The following is a 19,913-nucleotide window of genomic DNA, read 5'->3' on the forward strand; positions in this document are numbered from 1 at the left end:
ATATGGGGAGAAGGCAGTAACAGGGTACTGATTGGGGATGATCAGCCATGATCACATTGAATGGTGATGCTGGCTCGAAGGGCCGAATGGCCATATTGTCTATTGGTTGGAATACCTTGTCAGAACAGTACAGTGGTGCAGCTGGTAGAGCCTGTTCCTGCCTTCTCCCTATATCCCTGACCTTGCTATCTTTATCTAACTCTCTCTTGAAAGCAACCAGAGAATCGGCCTCCACTGCCTTCTGAGGCAGAGAATTCCACAGACTCACAACTCTCTGGGTGAAAAATGTTTTCCTCATCTCTGTTCTAAATGGCCTGTCCCTTATTCTTAAACTGTGGCCCCTGGTTCTGCACTCCCCCAACATCGGGAACATGTTTCCTGCCTCTAGCGTGTCCAATCCCTAAATAATCTTAAACGTTTCAATAAGATTCCCTCTCATCCTTCTAAATTCAAGTGTATAGAAGCCCAGCCGCTCCATTCTTTCAACATATGACAGTCCCGCCATCCCGGAAATTAACCTGGTGAACCTACGCTGCACTCCCTCAATAGCAAGAATGTCCTTCCTCAAATTTGGAGACCAAAACTGCACACAATACTCCAGGTGTGGTCTCAACAGGGCCCTGTACAACTGCAGAAGGACCTCTTTGCTCCTATACTCAACTAGACTCAACTTGATGGGCTGAATGGCCTAATTCTGGTCCTATCACTTCTGACCTTATGACCTTATGAAAATTTGACGCACTTAAGCACCTGTCCAAATTCTCTGAAGTGTTGCGAAAATATAATGAGATTTTCATCAAAGTGCATGATACCTCTTGAGCTGGTGGAATATTCGGATGCGTAGCACACTCCAGTAAGGAACGGTTGAGGCAGAGTGGGTAAATATAGATTATTATCAGCGTTGGACGTGGTGGAGAGAGAATGTGTTGAAGTGGTTAGATGAAGTAGTTGAGGGGAAGCAATGTGCAAGTCCACACCTATGGGCTAAAAGGGCTGTAGCTGTGCTGGGCAGTCTGTGAACAGGACATAGTGATTATCTGTAATTGAAGAGCCAAAGGAAGCTCTGGACCTTTCATTTGCTATGATCTTCACATCATGTGTTTTGCCTTTACACAGATAAAGACCATGTTGCCAGGAGAGCATCAGCAGGTGCTCAGCAGCCTACAGGTCCACCTCAATGACTTCCTGGAGGACAGTCAGGAGTCCGAGGCCTTCTCAGTCACTGACGGAGCCCAACTGGAGAGGGAAGTCCAGTTCTGCAATCAATATTATGAAGATCTACTGAAGTCGGCAGAAAGAGGTAGATTAGTAAAATCATAGTGATCCGTCACGGAGCTAATTTGATCCGTTATGTTTTGCCCTATCTAAGTAGAGGCCACCACTGCGTTATAACCATATAACAATTACAGCACGGAAACAGCACGCGATCGAGCTCCCATAATATTATTAAACTGCAAAGTCCAACGCACCTACACGCATTCATTCCCACGAGCGGCAAAACCAGTCTATACTTTTAGCAGTTATTCTCTTTCATCAGTCATGTGCTTTTGATGTCATTCATTACTATGCTGTGGAGGTATGGTGCCATTTCGAGTGATATTTGTGTATTTCTTGGTTTATGAATAAAATTGATTTTTGGACATCTGTAAAATTGGAACCAGTCCGTTACCCGGGATGGCTTGCAACACGATGCTTTTTCCTACTGCGCTGTGAATTTATATTCATGTATGTATTTATTCACTTGTGGACATTAGTGCTGATCTGCTTTATCCACCCTTTCAAGCATTGCATTCCTGGCAACAAGAGACCACTGCATTATGGTTAAAAATCTCCTCATGTGGCATTTGATTCCTTCATCATTCACTCTGACTCCAATGAAAACAGTTTCTCCTTGATCAAACCATCTCCTAATTCTGAACACTCCTCTCAAACCTGCTATGAACATGTTCTGCCTAAAACAATTCACCAAAAGTAGGGCTACCATTCATGTAGAAAAAAGGAACTGCAGATGCTGCTTTACCATGGAAAGACACAAGATGCTGGAGTAACTCAGCGGGTCATGCAGCATCCCTGGAGAAGATGGATAGGTGGTGTTTTGGGACAGAGCCCTTCAATCAGTTTGAAGAAGGGTCCAACCTGAACATTTATCTATCCATGTTCTCCAGGAATGCCGTCTGACCCGCTGAGTTACTCCAGCATTTTGCATCTTTCCAGGGCTAACATTCATAGAAACATAGAAAATAGGTGCAGGAGTAGGCCATTCGGCCCTTCGAGCCTGCACCGCCATTCAATATGATCATGGCTGATCATCCAACTCAGTATCCTGTACCTGCCTTCTCTCCATACCCTCTGATCCCTTTAGCCACAAGGGCCACATCTAACGCCCTCTTAAATATAGCCAATGAACTGGCCTCAACTACCTTCTGTGGCAGAGAATTCCACAGATTCGCCACTCTCGGTGTGAAAAATGTTTTTCTCATCTCGGTCCTAAAAGATTTCCCCCTTATCCTTAAACTGTGACCCCTTGTTCTGGACTTCCCCAACATCGGGAACAATCCTCCTGCATCTAGCCTGTCCAACCCCTTAAGAATGTTGTAAGTTTCTATAAGATCCCCCTCAATCTTCTAAATTCGAGCGAGTTTTCATGTTCAACTCTTTCACCTCCTGTTCCCATTTGAGGGGAACCAGTGGCTGGGGCATGAAGTGAAATTCTTGGCAGTATCCATGAGTTATCTCTGACCATTCAGTGGTTCTCCCCATTCCCTCACCATCTGAGACAGTACCTTTCAGGCACTTAACCCAAAGCCCTCTGAATGTGACACTGCACCACACACAACTAGCAAATAGATCAGTGGTTATTTTTAAATTCCCTCTGGAAATCGATTCCCCTTTTGACTGCACCCTCCTTAGCTCAGGACAGTTACTCAAGCTCTGTAGCTCAGGACTTGCAGAGTAACGCTGTGGGAGCAGAGTCTATAACCCTGCCATGTTCCTGATGGATCTTTGGTGCAATGTCAGTGGAAAACCTGGAGCCGTTCAAGGTATTCCAGCTGAAGGTCAAGGTGAGGAGAGGGGTCATTTGTAAATTCCAGACTGAGGGATTTGGAATAAATTTCCAAAGTCCTTGTTGCTCCAATTTCACACAAACCAACACTTTTGGTGGTAATGGGGAAAGCAGCCAGTTTGCAAGATGACAACATCCCTTCCTCCCCTGGTCAACTCTTAGTCTCGTCATCTGGAACCAACCACCCAACAACATCAGCTGATCTCATGGAGCAATGGGTGAAATAACCATTGATAGAAACATAGAAACTAGATTAGGTCATGGAGTAGGCCATGGGTTCGACCGCCATTTAATATACCATTGATGTTTTCTTTCCATACCCCCTGACCCTTTAGCCACAACCACAAGTGGAATGTGCCAAGAGGCCTCAACTACCTTCTGTGGCAGCTTGAAAGTTGTTTTATGGGACAGGAGGGACTGGGGAGGGAGATTGGGACTGGGACTGCTTAACTGGCTGCTTAACCCCATCCCACCAAGATCCCGATGCTTGATTACAAAGAGAGTGGAATGAGTTCTGAGATGTTTCGGACATTGGGCTTTCACAGGCAAATGAAACGTTAACTGTTTTCATCTCCCCACCAAAACAGAGGAACAAGAGGAGTCTGCCTGCAACTTATTCATCTCCGAGCTGCGGAACATCCGCCTCCGGGTGGAGAACTGTGAGAAGCGGCTGATCCGCCAGATCCGGACCCCGCTCGAGCGTGACGATCTGCAGGAGAGCGTGCAGAGAATCTCTGAGCAAGAGGTCAGTGTGAGGAGATCTCGCGCAACCCGACATTTGGAAACCCGCAGCTGGGTAGCGCTAGATTAATACCTTAAAAAAAAAACTTTACGGAGTTGCTGTTTAGTAATTTTACTCTTAAAGTTTCACACAATGTTAAAGTGACTTAGTCACTCTAGATACAGGCCTCACACATCAAGGCAGCATTTGTTGTCCATTACAAAGTAATATGACAGGAGAGCTTATTAGGGAGAATTTAAGAGGTTCTTATTCACTAGGGGAAGGAAGGCAGATTTTCTATCCCAAAGATATATTTGTAAATCAACTGGGCTTGTACAATGATCCACCATTGAAAGGGTCTCAACCCAAAACGTCACCTACTCCTTTTCTCCAGAGATGCTGCCTGATCCATTGAGTTACTCCAGCATTTTGTATCTATCTTCACTATTATCACTTCTTGCTGATTCCAGCAAATAGTAATAATAATAATTTCCATTTTTTAATTGAACTATGTTCTAACTCCAATCCATGCCCAATGGGATTTGTAGTTGCGACTTGAAGGTAAATAACCCAGCACTGTAAATACTCAATTACTGCACAGGACTGGATAGAGTTTAGAGTCAGTTCATCTGTAATAGTCAGCCTGAAGATAGAGTGAAAGGCCTGGATACAGTGAATGTTGAGAGGATGTTTCCACTAGTGGGAGAGTCTAGGACCAGAGGTCATAGCCTTAAGAGTAAAAGGACATACCTTTAGAAAGGAGATGAGGAGGAATTTCTTTAGTCAGAGGATGGTGAATCTGTGGAATTAATTGCCTGTGGAGGCCAGGTCAATGGATATTTTTAAGATGGAGATTGACAGATTCTTGATTAGTACGGGTGTCGGGCATTATGAGGCGCAGGAGAATGGGGTTGAGATGGAAAGATAGATCATCCACGATTGAAAGGTGGAGTAGGCATGATGGGACAAATGACCTAATTCTGCCCATCCAACATGACTGATTGCATTTGCCTCTTTCTCTCACCAGAAGCTAAAGAGTGAACTGGAGGAGCTTATTGCGGATCTGGAGAAAGTAACGGAGAAATGCGATAAATTCTTTGGCCAGGCCTCTTCATCTTCAGCTCCGACCCTGCGGACCGAGCTGAGTGTCGTGCTGCAGAATCTCAATCAAGTCCACTCGCTCTCCTCTATTTATTTGGAAAAGTAAGGCTTCAAACTTCACAAGTGTCATCTTCCTAGACCAACTGACGGTGCAATAATTTGTACTGCTTTTCATTTGGAAATTAACGAGACTTGCAAGCCATGGTCACTTTGGTGGACTGGCATTAACTGTACATTAATTTTGCATCTTTGTAAAAGTCATTGCACAAACAAATTAGGTACAAAAAGGGAATTTTCACCCATTGTCTCCATAATGGCATGGAACCCTATCTACCCCTGGGTCAGAGCCATGAAACCTTTCCATCACAGAGGCAGAGTGGTTTCTCTCTCTCTGTGCATGCTGGGCAAAGAAGGGTCCATCCATCACAGACAGTTCAGTTTGTCCAGGAATGCCCACTGTTGTCCAATGTGCCCGGTGCCTTGAGTTGCAAAGGGCTTACAACTTTACATAATATAATTTATATTAAAAGCTAAGCCTAGTTTATAATGTGTGTGCGATTGTGTTTCCTGAAAATCTTGTGCATATTTTCTTGTTCTGCACATTATTTTAGTCACTGAATAACTCTCCATTTCAGGTGGGTGAAAGTATCTGAGCTGTATCGATCATTATTGATGACATTATAGATTTCGCTGACGATTTGCTTTGCATTGTTTTTGTCTGGAACCGAGTGCGGTGGCTTTAGATTCAGGAGTTGTCTCTGATCAAATTCACAAACAATTGTTGTTGGTTTTGTTTTGTGCCCCTCTGTTTTTGAGGGGGGGAAGGGCTGGGGGGTGAGAGATAGACTCAACATTGGGGTGAAATAAAAACACAGTTAGCTCTAAAAACACTCAGCAGACCAGTCAGCATCTGCGGGAAGAAATACAGAGTTAATCTTTCAAGTCTGAGGCCCTTCTCCACATGTGTGCGGCCACTGTGAATCCACAATAGTCAGCACGGGGAAGGAAGTCAACGGCTCTCCTTGCACCCGCCGTTCCTGAGGGAACAAACATGGTGCTGTGCTCTGAGAGGGATGGCACCATTCTCCCTGCACTAAGTCTCTGATCAGGTAACTTTGGGTTCGACATGCACCAAAAAATTATCTTTTGACAAGGGAGGCATTGGTGGCGCAGCAGTAGAGTTGCTGCCTTACAGCACCAGAGACACGCTGTTCAATTCTGACTACAGGTGCCGTCTGTACGGAGTTTGGACATTCTCCCCGTGACCTGCGTGGGTTTTCTTCTGATGCTCCAGTTTCCACCCACACTCCAAAGACGTCATTGGCTTGGTACAATTGTAAATCGTCCCTGGTGTGTGTCGGATAGTGTTAGCGTGAGGGGCTCGCTGGTCGGCCCGGATTCGGTGGGCTGAAGGGCCTGTTTCTGCGCTGTATCTCTAAACTAATGGCATTCGTGTTCTGTTGATCAGTGTGACCACAAATGAAGTTTCCCCACGACAATGGCAGGGGAACCTCTGAATGTTACGGAGGGTTGACAACTGTTTTCAGCAGAAGCCTAAAACGAGCTTTGTTTCCAACCGCAGGTTGAAGACTGTCAATCTGATTGTTAAAAACACTCAAGGAGCAGAGGCTCTTGTTAAGCAGTATGAGACCAAACTGGGAGAGGAGGATGCGGTGCCCCCTGACCCAGAGGCCATTCGGTCTCTGCAGAATACACTGAAGGTAATGAAAGGTTATCTTCCCACATCCTGAAACTTGGAAAAGTTACATAGAATATTATAACATTGTCATTTCATTGTCATTGTTCATTGTTACAACCTCCCCCTATCCCAGCGTCTCTACCTGACTGCAGTCCTGCACCTTTCTCTTTGTGTCACCTATGGGTTTATCTGTTACAACTCTGTAACACATCTTTTCCACTCTTTGGGTAAATTGATTTTTTCCCTGTATAGCTTATCGGACAGCCTGCAAGATTTTAGTTTTGGCCCAACGATAAATGGCACCTTCGCTCAGTCTACCGTTTAGAATGCATTCCTAATATTAAGCCACCCACAACCCTGTCTTGGAATGATTTTACTGTTCCTTTACCTGCACCATTTGCAACTCTCTCCCACGCTTCAAGTTCTGCCGCGGTTCAACAACGCAGTTTACCAACACCTTCTCAAGGGCAATTATGGACGGGAGAATAAATGCTGGCTCAGCCTGTGAAGCCCAGATCCCTTTAATCCATGAATGAAAATGTCACCCCTGGAGCTCCACAGTGAGTCCAGTGTTTACATGTATACTCATTGCTGCTGCGTTTAACTCCTCACCAGCAATGGCGCACTGAGGTGGACGAGAAGCGGGAAGTCTTCCATTTGCTCGAAGACGAGCTGCAGAAAGGCAAGGCTGTCAGCGAGAGGATGCTGAGGACCCACAACGAGCGTGACATGGACATGGACTGGCACAAGGAGAAGGCCGTTCAGTTGGCTGAGAGATGGGAGAGCATTCGCTCCCAAATTGACAACAGGTCTGTCCTGGCTATAACCGGTACAATTGGCTGTGTCTCGTTAAAAAGGTCCCACTTGTTCAGTAAAATGATGCATTGGTTACTGGTTAGTGATTGAAAGTAGTAGTGTTCTACAGGAGACTACAAGGGGACATGGTGGCGCAACAGTGGATTTGCAGCCTTACAGTGCCACAGACCCTGGTTTGTTCACCAAGGGTGCTGTCTGCATGGAATTTGAACGTTATCCCTGTAGGTTTTCTCCGGGTGCTCCAGTTTCCTCCCACACTCCAAAGACATACAGGTTTGTAGGTTAATTGGCTTCTGTAAATTGTCCCTTGTATATAGGATAGTACTAGTGTAGTGTAACATAGAAACATAGAAAATAGGTGCAGGAGTAGGCCATTTGGCCCTTCGAGCCTGCACCGCCATTCATATATGATCATGGCTGATCATCCAACTCAGTATCCTGTACCTGCCTTCTCTCCATACCCCCTGATCCCTTTAGCCACAAGAGCCACATCTAACTCCCTCTTAAATAGAACCAATGAACTGGCCTCAACTACCTTCTGTGGCAGAGAATTCCACAGATTCACCACTCTCTGTGTGAAAAATGTTTTTCTCATCTCGGTCCTAAAAGATTTCCCCCTTATCCTTAAACCGTGTAACTGTGAACTGTAGTATGCTAGTGCAAGTGACCGTTGGTCGCTGTGGACCACAAGGGCCTGTTTCCATGTTGTATCTCTAAAGTCTAAAGAGCCAAGGACCAGGCAAACACAGCACAGCCCTAATGTTAAGACAACCTCATATAACCCTAAGGATGATGAGCAGTTGTGTATACACAGCGCCTTTTGATACTTTATTGCATCCCACAGCAATGCAGGCAGCACCGTTTTTTATTTGTCCGAGGCCTAAATATCCTAAATAACGTAGCGTAGCAAAGTGAACCAAATAAAAGCATGATTCGGACAGAACCCGTTTTGGTCAGCAGCTCACAAGAAAAATGAGATGTCAAGAGGGTACATAGGAGATGTAGAAACGTACCATTAGAGCTGGAAGGTTTTTGAGATGAAGGAAAGTAATTTGGGGTTATTTCATCTGGAAATTGGCTTGGGACGTGACGTGCCAATGTAATTGACATCCCCAAATTGGGATGCATTGATGGAGTGGGCAGCGAGGACATAATACCCATAATCCGAGGTTAATGATGATTGGAAGGCAGGAAGGTGGATTTAAAGGAATTCAGTAGATCCTTTTTTTAAATATGGAGCGTATGGTATTGCACAATGGAATCAAGGTCATTTGCCACTCAGCTGGAATTATAATGATGGGATCTGGGCGGGTTGGTGCTGCAGAGATATAGCCAGCAGTTGTACTCTCTGCTTTCAGACTGCATGAGCTCGACGGAATCAGCACGTCCCTGAGCTGCTACAGAGACTGTAACAAAGACCTCTATCGGTGGATCCAAGAAATGGAAGCAACCCAGCAGAAGATGCAAGAACATCAGCCCGAAGATATCCGAGCCCTCGCAGATGAACTCCATCAACAAAAGGTAACCGGCTCATTGTATAGGAAGGAACTATAGATGCCGGTTTATACCGATGATAGACCTGAAGTAACTCAGCGGATCAGGCAGCATCTGAAGAAGGGTTTCGGCCCGAAACGTTGCCTATTTCCTTTGCTCCATAGATGCTGCTGCACCCGCTGAGTTTCTCCAGCTTTTTTGTGTACCTTTAGTTGCCATTTCAGGTCGAAAGAAGGGTTCTGACCTGAAACATCACCTATTACTTTGCTCCAGAGATGCTGCCTGACCCGCTGAGTTACTCCAGCATTTTGTGTCTATAACCAGCTGATTAACAATTCTCATTGGAGGTCCGCTTGGATACAAGTTGTAACCTTTGCTGACTGTGGCCAACCCAAGTAAGATCAGAGCCCAAACATTCACTGTTGACCCAGACCAGAACCACCATGACCATAACAACCTCAAACATGCTGCTGATCTGTATGAAGGTGAAACGTCAAATAAATTCACTTTCTCAAAGTTATTTTCTTACAAAGTAGACTATTCTGACCTGGATAAATCGCAAGCTCAACCTGGTCCCAAATATTTAATCAGAGAACCCCCCAGACTCGATTATAACATGATGTGAGGTTGTGCCCTAAGGGACAATAGACAATAGGTGCAGGAGTAGGCCATTCGGCCCTTCGAACCAGCACTGCCATTCAATGTGGTCATGACTGAGGCAGGCTGACAGTACAAGGACCCAAGCAATCGTTCCAGGTACGACAGAGGTTTACCTGCATCTCTTCCAACCTCATCTATTGCGTCCGCTGCTCTAGATGTCAGCAGATCTATATCGGTGAGACCAAGCGGAGGTTGGGCGATCGTTTCGCCGAACACCTCCGCTCGGTCCGCAATAACCAAGCTGACCTCCCGGTGGCTCAGCACTTCAACTCCCCCTCCCACTCCGTCTCCGACCTCTCTGTCCTGGGTCTCCTCCATGGCCACAGCGAGCAGCACCGGAAATTGGAGGAACAGCACCTCATATTCCGTTTGGGGAGTCTGCACCCTGGGGGCATGAACATCGAATTCTCCCAATTTTGTTAGTCCTTGCTGTCTCCTCCCCTTCCTCAGCCCCCCTGCTGTCTCCTCCCATCCCCCAGCCTTCGGGCTCCTCCTCCTTTTCCCTTTCTTGTCCCCACCCACCCCCACCCCCGATCAGTCTGAAGAAGGGTTTCGGCCCGAAACGTTGCCTATTTCCTTCGCTCCATAGATGCTGCTGCACCCGCTGAGTTTCTCCAGCTTTTTTGTGTAACCTTCGATTCTCCAGCATCTGCAGTTCCCTCTTAAACACTGACAGTACGTTCACTTGGATTACTCTCAGTGTAGTGCAGCACATTCACTGCTTACATCTCCAAGTCCACTGTAAGGGAGAAACTAGCCAGCTTGGGTGACCAGTGTACAAAGCCCCTCTGAGTGTGTGTCGGGGTCTGAATGAGAACTGGCTAGATTTGGAAGTATTGCTAATTACATTCTGAATTGTTGAACAGTCCAATTAAATAAATTAGTTAAATGGTCGTTCAGTACCGAATGAATGGAAACATTTCAGAAGCAACCATTCAACCAAGTAAGAAAGAAATACAGGAATTGGCAACTTGCTATGATTGAATATATGCCCTTGTGTTTGCAGACGTTGGCTTCTGAGGTTGAAATGAAACATGGGAAAATGGACGAATGTCAGAAGTATTCAGAGGGATACTCCTCTGCTGTAAAGGTAAAGTTGGCAATTCAGTTGGAGTCAAATGGATTACTTCTGTTAATATAAGGTAAAGCTATAACTCAAATCTTTTGTGGGAACATGTAAAAATCAATGTTTCATAAACTGGTGTTAACTGAATTAAAGTATTTGTGAGGGAGGAGATATTGCCTACCCAAGTTTCTCCTGAGATGCTGCCTGACCCTCTGAGCTACACCAGCACTCAGTGTCTTTGGCGTGAATTATGTGCTCGGCTTTCTGTTGATGTCGTACCAACGTTAGAGACTCGACCAGAAGGCATGACCGTGACCCTCATTGAATGATGAAGAATGAATTGCACTCTGAGCCCTGTTGGCTCCAGTAGTAGTTAGAGCTAAGGGTTGTTCGAAACATGAGGTACCTTCAGCGGGGTTGTTGGTGTTCCGAAGCTGGGTTTTGGTGGTAATACTGCTGTACAGTTTAAAGTAAACTGTTGCCTCTTTTTCTCAATTGCAGGAATATGAGCTTCAGCTGATGACGTACAAAGCCATGGTGGACTCCCAGCAGAAATCCCCAGTCAAACGGCGGAGGATGCAGAGCTCATCAGACATCATTGTACAAGAGGTGGCCTTCAATGATAACTTCATTCATCTAATTCCATTGACACCCTTTAGTTATTGTCCATAGAACAGAGAAAGTCAAGGGGAGATATAATGGAACAGTTCAAAACCTTCAAAGATCCAGATGAGCACCTTTCATTATTAAGGGTAGTTCTTATCCCGAAGTCATGGGTTTAAGATGAGTGCCCAAGAACCATAGTGGAGGTGAGGATTTATTTTGCGCAGTGAGTAATTTCAACCCAAAAGGACAGTGGAAAAGCTCAAAAGTTCCCTGGGTGGCACGGTGGCGCAGTGGTTAGTGAGGTGGCTTCACATCTGCAAGGACCCAGGTTCGATTCTGACCTCGGGTGCTGTTTGGGGGGAGTTTGCACGTTCTACCTGGGTGCGCCCGCTTCACAAAGATGTGATGGTAAGTTAATAGTCTGCTGAAAATGACCTCTTATTACAGGTAAGTGGCAAAAGAATCAAAGAGGAGTTGATTTTGTGAGTGAAATTAACTTGCAGGGCCACAGGAAAATAGGAGAGGGGGAATGGGATTGATGGAATTCCTTTGGTGTGGGCCAGTGTGGACCTATGGGGAGTCTCCTGTGTTATTGCAAGTAATTAATTACATAGCTAAAATAGAAAAACCATTTTAGTGATTTCGAGCAGAAACCAAGGACCAGGCAAACATAGAAAGTAGGTCTCCTCTGCCTTCTGTGGCAGGGAATTTCACAGATTCACAACTCTCTGGTTGAAGAAGTTTTTCTTCATCTCAGTCCAAATGGCCTACCCGTTATTCTTAAAAGTGGATGATACTTTCAAATTAAATGTAAGCACAATGCCAGCCTTCTGTCCCTGTGAAGGCCAGATGCTTCATAAAGTAAAAGGCCTTGGATGGAAAGTAATGTTTTATGAGTAATTCCTTGCTTGAGCAGTGATTTATATTTATGAACTTTAAATTGTAGGACAGCACTGGCCAGCTGAGCGCTGCAAACGTGGTGAATGCTCCAAGTGTAATAAACTGCAGGCAGTCAATTAGATAGCTGAGGAGATCTTGTCTTTCATTAGAGACAGGTTTCTTATACTTTGAGCATGAGTAATTCCAATGCCAACCATTGCTACCAACATTTGGAACCCATGTAATGATGATTGCTAATCATGTACTTAGTTATTGCACTACGATGTGCCAAAGAATTCTCTGCCAACTGGATTGAGCTGCGGTGGGGAATGATGAGGATATTTGAGACACCTGTTCTGCCTTCATTCAGTTTATATCGCCATAAGCTAAACAAGAATCTCCACTTTTCCACCACACCTTATCCAGTTAGCTGGACTTTAGTTCAAACAAGAGGATTTCCCCTACACCTTTTCTATCTTGACCTGTGCTGTCAGTACACCAATAAACTGGATTGATTATCGAAATTCAGGGATCAGTTTAATGTGATAGTCCATGCGAGGCAGAGGTGGCTCGAAACGTTGTATGTTCAGCCTTGTTATTGAGATATTCCACACTTTAGTTTAGTTTAGAGATATAGCGTGGAAGCAGACCCTTTAGCCTTCCAAGTCCACGCTGAGCACCGATCACCCATTCACACTAGTTCCATGTTATCCTACTTTCTCAACAAGTCCCTCCTACACGCTCGGGGCAATTTACAGAAGCCAATTAACCTACAAACGAGCTCATCTTTGGAATGACCGAGTAAACCGGAGCACTCGGAGCAAAAACGCCAGAATTTAGAAGATTGAGGGGGGATCTTATAGAAACTTACAAAATTCTTAAGAGGTTGGACAGGCTAGATGCAGGAAGATTGTTCCCGATGTTGGGGAAGTCCAGAACAAGGGGTCACAGTTTAAGGATAAGCGGGAAGTCTTTTAGGACCAAGATGAGAAAATCATTTTTCACACAGAGAGTGGTGAATCTGTGGAATTCCCTGCCACAGAAGGTAGTTGAGGTCAGTTCATTGGTTATATTTAAGAGGGAGTTAGATGTGGCCCTTGTGGCTAAAGGGATCAGGGGGTGTGGAGAGAAGGCAGGGATGGTATACTGAGTTGGATGATCAGCCATGATCATATTGAATGGTGGTGCAGGCTCGAAGGGCCGAATGGCCTACTCCTGCACCTATGTTTCTATGTTTCTATGTTCTAAACCCCATGCAGTCGCAGGGAGAAGGTACAAACTCCACACAGACAGCACCCATCGTCAGGATCGAACCCGGGTCTCTGTCGCTGTGAGGCAGCAACCCTATCGCTGCACCATTGTGCCGTCCTGCTTCAGTGAGAGAAGTGATGGGAGATTTCATGACCAAGGCCTGTCTTTACAGCAAAGAAACACTGTTTAAGAGGCACTGGCTAGGAGCTCTTTGACTTTTCCAATGTCCTAATGTAGGATACCTCAGAAGAGAATAGTTGGGAATGAACCCTTTCCTGACAGATTGTCCCAAGTACTCATCCACCTGAAGCTCGAGCTCCATTTAATGGTGAGTAAAACAGTGGACTGCATTAACTTTGGTGTCGCATTGTATTGTGTCCCCCTGCAGTACATGGACCTCCGCACCCGCTATACTGCTCTGGTTACCCTGATGATGCAGTACGTGAAGTTTGCCAGCGATGCCTTAAAAAGATCAGAGGACGAAGAGGTAAGAACTGTCACAAACACGGAGGAAAGATTAACACGCTCTGAATGGAATTTCAACTTTTTTTAAATCCTGAGATAAACTTAATTAAGAGAGTATTCAGAGTTTGTGTACGATGGAGCGTCAGATGAGCGGGAGGTTGGGACATTGGCCACACGGCTTTGTTACCAAGAGGGATTCCAAGCATTATTCTTGGCATTTTGAGGCAGGGAATGTGGGTTAAAGGACCTGTCCCACTTGGGCGACCTAATCCGCAAGTTCTGGCGAGTTTGCCCTCGACTCGTATACGCAGCACGGTCGACACGAGGTCGTAGGAGGTCTTCGTAACTCTCCTTCATGCTCGAGAGTGGTCTCCGCGCACTCGAGACCTCAGCTAAGTCGCTGTGTTTCTTTTAATATGTTTAAAAAAATGCCCGCGAGTAAAGAAAGGTCGCCATGGGAAAAAATCGATACTTTTTTTACTTGTAAGTTTAGTCGTAGCAGGTCGGCATGTTAGTCGTAGGTAATCGAGGGTAGTCTAAGGTAGTCGTGGATAGTCTTCATCATATCGAAGGGAGGTCGAAGGAGATCGAAGGAAGTCGTCCTCACTCTCCACTATTCGGTGTCCAATTTTCCCAAAGTTAGTCGTAGCTAGTCGTAGCTAGTCTTCAACATAGTCGAAGGAGTTCGAAGGAGGTCTTCAACATGTCATTTCTTCAAGCTCTTCTAAACTTGCCAGTTAGGTTGCCCAAGTGGGACAGCCCCTTTTAGTGGAGGGAGCATCTGTGTACTTTACTACAGCAGCCTTGAGAAGCACCTTGGACTGAAGGCCACTGCCAGGAGTGGTTTGGCTGGTGCTCTCCTTCACAGCTGTAAACCATGCAAGCTGTGGATTCATTTATTAACATGCAAAGGAAAGAATTAGAAGGTGTTAAAAAACAGAGCGAGCTCTTCTGCAGCCATGTCCTTCGGGGGAGCTTGGAGACGTTATTTAGTAGGGTTGGTGAATGGAGACGGGAGGGGGGGCGGGGGTTGAAAAGAATTGATGGTTTGGTCAGAGTGAATTTCAATAACATCTCTGAACCTTGTCGCTAGCTTGAAAGTCAGAACTGGAAAATATAAATCAATGGTCCAATTTGTACATGAGGGAAGGTGGGTTTATTTTTGATATATATATGGTCACTACAGTGATGGAGATTATATCCATTCAGAGTGAATTGGGCTCAACACTGGTGTGATGTTGAGTGGGGTGGGATAGGGGAGTGGGATGGGGTTGAATGAATGTCAGGTCTGTGGTCGGGAATTGATATTACTGGTGTGATGCTGCCATCTGCCGGTTATTTGTGGTAATAGCAGCCTTTCTGATTCTACCCGCTGCCAATACTATGGTGGTGCTTCCTAAACTGGGCGCCTGCTCACACTCATCCTTGCCTCAGTCGGTGATTGCAGCAATTAGTAGCAATACAGTCAGGTGTGGCTTCAATTTGAGCTTCTGTGGGGACAATCTTTGGTTGTAATTACTGCCGAGTCTTTTTTTTAACTCGAAGATCTTGCCCGATTTTTATTTGTTTCAATATTAGAACTGATGTATCATCCATCATCAGTGTCCATAACATTTTGTAAACCTTACGCATTTGGCCAACATTCAGATGTGTAAAATAATCCATGCCATTGATATTCCATAATGGGCAACTTCATGTTTAAAAGTCAAGCAGTAATATTAAATAATATTGACTGATATAGTTTCAGCCTCAAAAACAGAATTTGCAAGCATAATTCTGCAGAGTGTTTGTATGGGTGCGGGTGGGTGTGTGTGTGTATGTGTGCGTGCGTGCGCGCACTAACACTTTACATGCATTTCTGTCTGCACTAATTTAAAAATAATCAAAGATTTGAATGAATCTAACAAATGAGAGTGGACCGATTCATTTCCATTCTGTTGAGATCTCTTTCTGCACTGTATCTCTACACTGAACTAAACTGAAATCAGGTTGAAAGAATTGTCAAAAGTCAACATTAATGGTGGATGTTTCCACCAAGACAAAGAGGTGCACCCATGACTTGCTGAAATCCACGCAGCCTATATAAGAGAATCCAAAATATTTGTTCAGGAGGATTGCAATTGCATAATGTAACGCATTTACACTGAGTTCAACATTACAGAACATGTGGATGGTTTCCTTCATTGCCTGAATAGAGCATAGAGTGTAATTCACCATGGAGTGTGACTAGTTCATTGGTCAGTGCACCAAGTTTAGCCTGTTTTGTGGTGTGTTGTGCAGCACTTGGACTGCTTCAGGCTCTGAGATGCCACACTACTGCTGCATGGTACTGGGAAATGGCTGATCGCAGCATTGCCAGGTATCATACCCCTGGGAACTGTGCAGCTCTATGTACAGGTCTCTGAAGTGTGGACCATAATATCGGAGAGATTATCTGAGAACACTGCCCTCGCCAGGGCTGGCCTGTTTACTTGAGGAACTCCCTCCACTTCTGTAGAAGCCAGGTCCCTCCGATTAGCCTTGTACTCAGTTGGAGTGGAGGCAGACCGTGGTCTGAGTTCTTCAGGATGACCTTTACATGTTTAGTTTAGTTTATTGTCACGTGTACCAAAGTACGGTGAAAAGTCTTTGTTGCGTGCTATCCAGTCAGCAACAAGACAATATAGGATTACAATTGAGCCATGTAGTGCAAGGTGAAGCCAGCAAAGTCCGATCAAGGACAGTCCGAGGGTCACCAATGAGGTAGATGGTAGTTCAGCGACCCAAATGTGTTTTACCACCCAAGTGTTTGTGATACCACCAATTACAATATGGGTACGAAAGGAATGGATTTAACAATGCATGTAAGTACAGGTACTGTAATTGTCATTCTTATGATTAACATGTTTGTCACGATTATTTGGAACAGAGACTCGCAAAACTATTGGAGAGAGTGATCTGCATTCAACCCATGTACATTCGTAGTAGTGTCCACTGAAGTTGCACATTTTGGTTTTATTTTTCCTCTTCATTGGAAACTCTGACAGGCTCGGCTAACAGCTGGTTGTACATTTTCCTTATAAATGTCTTTGAACAGTTCTTAAAGCTTGTCCAATTCTCATGTGTAAAAGTCGTATCCTGACTCGGGACACGAGTGGCCATTCCTCCATCGTTGGTGGGACATCATCGTGGGAGCAATCTCGCTACGTGAACTACCGTGGTTCAGGAACAAGGTTTGGCGTCACCTTTCCAACCAGGGAACGGCAACTAATTACAACCATGCCTCGATCGAGAATGAAAAATCAGTCAAATATTCACCGTTGACTTTACATGATAGGCTTCATAGTTATCACATTTGAATGTGTTCTTGCTGTTTGTCTGTTTTTTTTTTCCCAAACCACTGCTGGGTAGCTGAACCAGGTGGATGATGCCGTGTTTAACAATGGGGAAAATGCTTCTTTTAAAAGGTGATGGGGCAGAATATAATAGTCACTTGTGGTGTCTACTTGTTACCATTTTACTTAGAATACTTATGTAAGTAAATAGTTTTTTTCCATTTTTATGTGGTCAGTTCACAAAATTGGACGTTGCACCTTCCCTGTACCCCCCCATCTCCCCCCACCCCCCGCCCCCCCGCTTGTGACTCACTAAGCACTTGGTTTTATTTGTGTTAGAAAATGAATCCAGCGAATCCTGCCAACTTGGGGGTTCCCAGTCAGCAGCAGCCTCTGCCGACCTTGGGAGACTGGAGCTTGGTGAAGATAGAAGGTCTGGTGGAGGAGGTGGGTCAGTTGAAGGAGAAGGAGCGTCGTCTGGAGCAGCGGTTGGCGCGCTTGCGGGCGGACTCCGCGAGCGAGCGGACGAAGCACTGGCAAGCAGTGGAAGAAGTGAGGCTGGAGAAGAGCAAGTCCGACCTCGAGGCAAGTCAGTGGAGGGTGGAGCTGGAAAGGATATTGAGGGAGAAGGCCAATCTGGAGGACAAGTTGGCGCAGATGGAGCGATTGAACCTGGAGGGTCAGGACGGAGGAAAGCTGCAGGTCCCGGGGAGAGAGCCTGTCTGCATCACTTTGGTGAGGAGCACATGGGAAGGTCACCTGAAGCAGGAGAATTATCGCCCAGCACAGCAAGGGCCTGAGTACTACGATCAGCTGGACGTTGCCGAGGCTGGTGGGCTGGAGGGCTCCAGCTCAGACACTGTGCAGCAGGTGGTAAGAATAACACAAATGCTGGACCTGATGCAAGTTTACATCAGAGACCTACTTCAAGGACCTGAGGATGAGACGGCAGTGGTGGGAGGAGGAGTTCCAGGGGATGGGCTGAGAAAAATGGTCAATGAGATGAGCCAGGTTAATGACCAAACTCGAAAGGACTTGAAGTACTTGCTGACGGAGATGAGGGGTCTCACGCAGAAGGTGAACGAAGTGGAGCTTAATGCTTCCGGGCAGCTGACGCAGTTGGGGGCTGCAGGCCTTCAGCTTGAGGAAGCCCAGGCGGAGAGGGAACTACTGCTCAAGAAAGAGGAGGGTTATCGGCAGAAGGTGACCCTGTTAGAAGATGAGCTGAAGGACAGCCGACAGCAAAGGGAAGATTACAGGGTGATGGTCGAGCAACTAACTCGGGACTGTGCCGCTGCTCGATCGCGGGCTCAGAGTTTGGAAAAGGAAGTGGAGGTTCTTCGCTTTGACCGGGACCTGGCTGTGCAGCGGACAATGACCTACAACACCACAGTCAGCAACTTGAAGGTGCAGCTGGAAACGGCTGAGGGAGAGAGGAGATGTGGGGGAAAAGAGTTGGCAGCAAAAGTCACGGAGTTGGAGGACAAGTTGGCCAAAAGCCAACGGCTGTCGAAGGAGATGGAGATCAAGTTGGATGAGGTCAACCAGGCTTGGAGTCGTGCTGAAGACGTTTCAACCATCTTAAGGACTGACGCCAGCCTGCTTCAGAACTCGAGGACACTGGCAGAGGAGAGTATGCAGTTGCAGCAAAAGGAAATCTGCGGCTTAATAGAGAGATTGAAGGGTATGCAGGTGGTCATAGAGGAGAAGGAGAAGAGGGAGTTCGATTCTCAGGTGATGGTCAGGAAGTTGGAAGATGACTTACTGCGTGAGAAGCGCACGGCAGCTGAACTGACACAGCAGGTTGACAAGTTGGTGTCGGCCAACCTGAGAGCGGACATGGTCGTGACCAGCATGCAGAGTGAGCGCGACTCTTTGGCGATGGAGAGAAAGGTTGCGGGGGAGAGGGTGGACGCGGAGAGAGAGCAGGCTGACTGCTTGCGAGAGCAGCTGGAGAAGGTGCAGGAGCAGTTGTTCCGGAGAGTCAAGCAGGACCAAGAGCACGAGGTCATGATTTGGAAATTGCAGGAGGAAGTGGAGCAAGGCCGGCAGGTGACGACTAGCCTGAAGCTCCAGCTGGTAGAGTCCAGCGAGGCAAAGCTGGCAGCAGCACATAGTGTGAGTGACCTCCAGAAGAAGCTGTCCACTCTTACCCTGGAGAGAGAAGCCCTGACAAAGGTCATAAGCAAGCAACAATTTCTGATGCAAGAATTCGGCATCAAGCTCCAGCACGCCCAGCACGAGCTGGATAAAGACACTGCCCAGTCATGGGGTAACTGTGTCAAAGCCATGTGGGCTGGATTCGGCCACGATAATGGTATTGCGGAAGATTTAGTGTTGCAAGCGAGCGATAGCCAGTGTCACCTGGGGCGATACAGAGCATGGGACAGAAAAATAGTGGCTGGGGAGCATCGCACCCGGAGTCCGAGCACTCCCTTACTGACTGGTTATGAGGGTCAGTTCACGGAGTGTGAGCAGCAGAGCTGGAAACCAGTGCTGACCGCTCAGCATGCGGCCGGGCAGACCAAGTCCACAATCGTGCAGCAATCAACAGGATTGGTGGAAGCACAGTATCTTCACGGTCTAAATGAATTGCACAGACCGAGGCTGCCCTCAATAACCGAGGAGCCCAAACAAAACATGGATCAGGTGCCCAAGGTACATCTCCATCCGTGGGGAGACCTCAGCTTGCTTGGGAGTCTTTGGGTGAACTGCTTGCTTGTCTTGATAGTGGACCAGATGACACGAAGGGCAGGCTTTAAACCTAGACCTCAAGT

At 46.3% G+C, this 19,913-nt stretch overlaps 1 protein-coding gene across 1 annotated transcript in view; it reads left to right on the forward strand.

Moving 5' to 3' along the window:
- Nucleotides 1–19,913, forward strand: part of LOC129696942 (dystonin-like) — a 529,669-nt gene that overhangs the window by 268,867 nt on the left and 240,889 nt on the right. Inside the window, 9 exon segments of the mRNA XM_055635073.1 lie at nucleotides 1,117–1,300; nucleotides 3,652–3,809; nucleotides 4,813–4,988; nucleotides 6,469–6,607; nucleotides 7,201–7,394; nucleotides 8,760–8,922; nucleotides 10,562–10,645; nucleotides 11,123–11,230; nucleotides 13,746–13,844. Coding sequence (XP_055491048.1) covers nucleotides 1,117–1,300; nucleotides 3,652–3,809; nucleotides 4,813–4,988; nucleotides 6,469–6,607; nucleotides 7,201–7,394; nucleotides 8,760–8,922; nucleotides 10,562–10,645; nucleotides 11,123–11,230; nucleotides 13,746–13,844 — 1,305 coding nt within the window.

This window comes from Leucoraja erinacea, chromosome 5 (assembly GCF_028641065.1).
Source record: "Leucoraja erinacea ecotype New England chromosome 5, Leri_hhj_1, whole genome shotgun sequence".
Taxonomy (NCBI): domain Eukaryota; kingdom Metazoa; phylum Chordata; class Chondrichthyes; order Rajiformes; family Rajidae; genus Leucoraja; species Leucoraja erinaceus.